Source organism: Phoenix dactylifera, unplaced genomic scaffold, assembly GCF_009389715.1.
Source record: "Phoenix dactylifera cultivar Barhee BC4 unplaced genomic scaffold, palm_55x_up_171113_PBpolish2nd_filt_p 000125F, whole genome shotgun sequence".
NCBI lineage: Eukaryota > Viridiplantae > Streptophyta > Magnoliopsida > Arecales > Arecaceae > Phoenix > Phoenix dactylifera.
Window position 1 is genome coordinate 620,990 of NW_024067690.1, and position 6,000 is coordinate 626,989.

Below are 6,000 nucleotides of genomic sequence, written 5' to 3' on the forward strand. Positions count from 1 at the left end.
ACCCCAAGCTTGTCGAATTGAGCTCCACGGCCGAGATCCTTCATCTTCGCCGCTCGTTGGTAAGTCTTCTTCCCTCGTTCTTCCATTTCAAATTAGACTGAGCCTCCTTCCCCTGTTCCGGATCCAAACCGAGGATGATCTTGATTTCTTCCTTCTCGCCGGTCGTCGTGGCAGCCGTCAGCCACCACGGTTGTCGGCTGGCCGTCAACCAGACGATGACCTCCGACCACCCAAGCCTGGCCACCCCACTGGCTTCTCCTCCCTCTCTTCCTTCCCTCCCCCTTCTTGTTTCTTAGTTCAACGAGGCGAAAAACTCTTTTAGGCCCTGTTGGGCCAAGCCCATTTGGGCCTAGTTGGGCCCTGTACACCCATTGTGGGTCATACTTCTTTTGGGCTTTGTTGGGCCCTGATCATCCATTGTAGGTCATATTTTTTTTGGGCCCTGGTCATCTAGTGTGGACCGTATTCATTTTGGGCCCTATTCATCCCTTGTGGGTCAGATTCATTTTGGGGCCTTGTTGGGCCCTATTCATCTAATGTGGGCCATGTTCATCTACTGTGGACCAAGTTCGTTCATTTTGGGCCAGAAAAAAAAAGAGAGAAGAAAATTCTCTTTTTCTCTCTCTACTTAACTTGTGGATCTGATAAATTGATTGATCTAGGTTGACCCAGGCCATATCTCTCTCTTTCTATTTTGGTCAAACCAGACTAAGTAGGCCAAGCCTCTGATTGGATTTAACCAAGTGGATTAGGCCCAAAACTAAGTAGATCAGGCCCAAAAGCTCAACTAGCCTTAAAACGTGTATCTTTTTCTTTATCTAAGCAAAGCCCATATTCTGACTAAATATAGAACTTTCTCCTAATAGTCGACTTGAACCACTCAAACGGGACCCAAAACCAGGATCAGACCAAATCCAGACCCAAGCTGAGATACTTTCTCTTTTTTCTCTCTCTAGACATGCTTGGGGATCCTAGTGTAAGCCTTATTCTTTTTGTTGCACAGATCCAAATTGTCCCAGTTTAGAGACCATGAGCCGCCCCGATATCCGGGCTGTAGACAGGCCATTAGTTCATCTTCAGCTAGATTTGACCACTTTTGATATTTACCTGACCCATTAAATCTTTCTACCTCAGACTGACCTGAGCAGTCGAGCATTATCACTTGATCTACCTGATCTGAAGGCATGAAACTGTTGTGTTTAATTCTGATTTCTAAAATGATAGTTAAATTATTAAAATTTTAATGATATTAAATAGGTGCATCTGACCTATTTGCCTGAAATAGTATTTAAAGCGAAAATAAATGAATAACTTAATGCTTCAAGACGTATCTTTTCAAATTCTTAATAAAATTAATAATTAGTTGATTATATTCTGATATTTGTTTTATACTTAATAAAATGGATCACACATAGTAATAATTATTTTAAAAATTATAGCACTTACTATAAAATCTAAAAAATGTGATTAGGCAAGTTACGATAAATCTATTTTATATATACATAGTTTCAACGTGGCTACAATCCAACCCCGCCAATAAATTTTTTTTAAAATATTGACATTTTAGTTAGATTAATTAGAGTAACTAATTTGATTTATGTTATCAGTAAATATGTGTTGGCACATGTTATATTAGAACTTTGTAAGATTGATTCAAATAAATTATTGATTAAATAAATTTTAGCCTTAAATGCCCGTACTTCCACGATATAGGCGTGCAGTATCTTTCACGCTCCAAGTTCGGGGCGCGACAATAATTAAGGTCATGGATTGAAATTGCGTTTCCTTTAAATATAGATCACTACCATAGTAACACATGTCTAGATGGTGCCAAGCGGCCAACTTGGTGATGCCACATGCGAAATTAATTTTCTGAAAAATCTCAAAACTTATCAAGGATATTTTATATAAAAAACAGAAACATATTACCATGGTTCCAATTGGGAGGCTGCTATCATTTGCTTTCTGTCCCGCCGTCTCCAAAGATGACTGGCGGCATGTTAGAATTTAAGACATAGGTGGTACCGTAAAACATCTTAAATAATGTTACCAAACATTTATATTTTAAAAATTACATAAAGGTTTCTTTAATTCAAGCAGCGCCAATCATATGACCTTAAACAAGGTTACAACTATAGCATCATCATCATGTCAAAAAATGCATTAATGCAGTTTGTTGCATCTGTGGCCCAAAAAGAGGGACAGGTAGCGGACGTTCTTGCATGTTATCGTACAAGTATCCACCAGTATCCTTCTATTGCCGTTTCGAGCGCACAGGCTAATGCCCATGAGATCTTTTTCCTTCCAACATCTGTGCTTACCAGAAAACATTCGCAAAAAGGTTTGTTGCATTCAAAAATAAAATTAAAGACATAAATCATGACAACTTAGAACGAACTCTAGCTCGTTTACTCCAGAACACGAGGAAGCATTAATTCTGTAAGAATACTTACCGCCTAAATTGGTTTTCTTTGAAACTTAACTGCTCCACTAAACACTCTTAAAAGTTGGTGATTAATTCAGAGGAAGAGAGGTAGCTGAAGACTACAAGCAAGTTTCCAGATATACGGTTGCCGGCTTGGTGCCGAAACCATAATTACAAGATCAGTTGGAACGAGATAGAAGCGTTTTCCTCCTCATTCTACCATGGCATCTCCTGGCTCATCAGCAGGTGGTATGGAAGATTTTCTTTTGCTTTTACCTACAAAAATAGGCAAAGGATATATACATCAAAGAGGGAAGAATCCAAGAACTATTTTCTTGCACTAAATTGAAAAAAATACAAAAAGGGAAAATAAAAACATTGCTGAGAATAATGGTAGAGCTATGATATTTATTTACTGGTTATCTTTCAACAGTGAAAAGTGTCACCATAACTCCACCAATGCCAGGATATTAGTTGATTCAAATGTTATAATAAACTGAGAAGATGACGTGTGTTATCAAAACAAAATAAAGCACTCAACGAAGATTGCCACCAACTTAACAACAATTTAGTCGATGCAGTTCCGGGAAAGGCTACTTTGTACATTAATCCGGTACAAATGTCTGCTACCTAAAATCTACCATGCTCATGTTTGGGTAACCATGTACAGCATCTCCATGTCATTGCAGCAACACGTCGTGTTTTGCATGTTGGTTATGTACGTGCTGGTGGTTCATTTATCAGGATAACTGATAGTTCTCTACTTAAAACTGTTTTGGTGGTTGCCTATGCTTTAGTTTTCAACATGGTGTCATGGATGAAACCAAGATTTCTTTTGCTGATGAAAGTGCTGTTATCCTATTGTCAGGTGCTACAATTATTTCCTTGAGAAAACTGTGTCATTACTTGAGCATTATTCCTAGAGACGGAATCCTTATTTAATAGAAAATGCCTATGTATATACAAAGAAGTTCCTAATAACTGTTCTTACAAGGCCAACAAAAGCATCTCAATTAGTCCATGATACAATGAATTGTAATCGCATCTCCATCAAAAAAATTGGTACATTGACAAAAATAACAAGACTGGTTGTTGACATTATGCTTTCCAAATTCACAGACACTGAATCAAACAATAAAAATATCATCAGTTCATCAGTTTGAAGAAGACAATACTTGCCTTTGCCTTTTAATCTTTTGATTTGGATTTTTGAAGTCTTCTTTAAATGAATTTTCATCTGAGACTTCTTGTTGGTGCTCTGAGAAGATCCTAGCAACCAAAAACAAAGAAAAATCAATAAATCTAACAAAAGTGCAAGCAAGAAGTACCATGAAGTAATTGCACATGATGAATTTTCTTATGATGTTGCACATGATATGCTTATGATATCTTCCTGCAGCTTAAGAAAAAAACTTTTTTTTTTAGCAGAGTAACAAATTAAGAAAAACTCATCATCATCATGAATGATGAACTCCAATTACTTCCTCTTCTTGTACTCCTAACCCATTTTTTATTTGCTATATTGCAAACTGCCTGCTCTTTTCCTTCAAACAGTGATTTAACTCAACATTGCTAAATTGAAAGCTAAAAGTAGCTATAAAATTCCAACCATCACAATATTACGAGCAAGCCCAGAAACAGAGATATGTAACAGAGATTTCCTCCAAACTTGTGGAAGCTTCTTGGTATGATAGAAAATCCAGATTTTACAGCACTACTCTGCATTTTTTTTTTTTTTTTGAAAACCTAAGATTGAGTAACAGGAGCGCTAAATTGTGTTGGCCTCAAGTAAGGGTTTTGATAATGGCTATGCCTAGACTGTTTACAGTTATAGACAAATACACAGGGTCAATGACAAGGTTAGGTCAATGTACAAAAATTCATGTTGGCAGGGGTTCAATTACCAACCATCCACTCATCATCTCAGAATTGTTGATCGATGAAATTGGGGATTTAGGAAGATCTTCCCTGACATTCACGTTTAAACAAAGAAAAGGCAATGCAACATGAAAGCTAAAAATAAAAAAGAAAAAAGAATGCCTTTTATTATTCAAACAGACAAAATACAAACCCTAACATCTCTTTTCTTTCTTAGTGAACATGCAAACTCTCACTCACCAACAGCAAGAAACAAACTCAGCCATCTTGAACAAGTAGGAGACATTCAGCTATCGCATCATGATTCTTATAACATGTAATTGATAATGTTCCGATGATACAATGATAACAACCATATGGAAGCAATATATTGATCTCACGCTACCACTTAATGAAGGAGTTTACATCCCGTCTTTCAACCACACAGTAATCATGCTCATAGATCAACTCCTATCATAACACCAATATTCCAACAGTAAACATACACAACCCGTGCTTTAATCAAGAGAAAACACCTCCCCATATGGGAGAAAGAAAAAGAACAATTTTTTCATCAAATATTGATACAAAAGTCTTAACCCTAATTCGATACCTAACAATAACCCCCGTAAACGAAAAGCTCAATTTGATGTTACATTAGGATTTATTTTAAACAAACGTCCGACGTCGAATCCAATCATCAACGAAGTAAAAGTTCCAGTAAAAATTATTTCTGATTTTCCAGTGACGATTTAATCAATTTTTCACCAAAAATAAAAAAGGAAAACATGGCAGGCAAAAAATGATGGCATTTATCTTTTTTTAAAAAAAAACACTAACCTTCTGCGACTGCCATCTCGACGTCTTCCATCGTGACCAAACCCTTCTCGATGGCCTCCTTTTGCTCCTGCCAAGTTCAACAACCATAAACAAATGTTTAGAATTCCCAGAAAAGCTTGGAATCCAAAACACCCAAAAAAATTAGAAAAAAAATCAAAACAAGAGGAAATAGGGTTCTTCGATCATATAAATAAGAGAGGAGAGTTTGTAGTCATATTCGTACTCTTCGCCATTTCTTGAAGATCTTGCGCTTGCGCTTGCCGGAGATGGCGACGGGGGCGGTGTGCTGCTTGAGCTTGCGGGTGCTCGGATCGCCGTGCATCGCCCGCTTCCGCTCCTGGATCCTCTTCCGCCGATCCTTCTGCACGACGTTGAACTTCGCCATGGCGGAACCCTAGAAACCCCCCAAACCCCTCAAAACCCTAACCCTAATACACACAATATACTCTCCTCTCTCGCGCTCGCTCGCTCGCTCGGCAGTCTGAAAGGGGAAGCGGAGAAACCCTAATTAGCCGTGCGCGGCTGGTGGCGCCCCGCACCCAGCGCTTGAGATTAAATTAGCTGTTATGTCGAGAACACGAGACAGGCTATTCTTCTATCAGGACACACGATTGTGATATGTGGAACCCACAGGGATTACGTGTCAAGAGATTAATGGTGATGGAAACTTTTCTGCTGGTTTTGCTTGAACGGCTCGCCTGCTCCTCTTGGTGGGAAGTCGTATGCATTGGGCGCACCGGAACGCGACGAACAGTTTTTATTTATTAATTTTTGGAAACCCAACATGTCTATTTTCTCACATGGGACTATGGGAGCTTATTCACCTGTGCTGCAAGTCGGCAGCCTATCTGTGTTTGAGGTTATATGGGGTTGGAACA

At 38.5% G+C, this 6,000-nt stretch overlaps 1 protein-coding gene across 2 annotated transcripts; it reads right to left on the minus strand.

The window, feature by feature from the left end:
- Window positions 1-1,931: 1,931 nt before the first annotated feature.
- Window positions 1,932-5,655, minus strand: LOC103716832. 2 transcript variants are annotated; one of them, XR_605608.4, is made up of 5 exons: window positions 5,346-5,655; window positions 5,123-5,189; window positions 3,605-3,694; window positions 2,454-2,701; window positions 1,932-2,311 (listed from the first exon to the last, which is right to left on the minus strand). XR_605608.4 is itself a non-coding variant. In XM_008805009.4 (4 exons), the coding sequence occupies exons 1-4, from the start codon at window positions 5,505-5,507 to the stop codon at window positions 2,637-2,639; spliced, it is 384 nt and encodes a 127-aa protein (XP_008803231.1). In that variant the 5' UTR covers window positions 5,508-5,655; the 3' UTR covers window positions 2,020-2,636. The 2 variants fall into 2 exon arrangements, 1 of the variants encoding a protein (XP_008803231.1); XM_008805009.4 differs by having other exon boundaries at window positions 2,020-2,701.
- Between the last annotated feature and the right edge of the window lie 345 nt (window positions 5,656-6,000).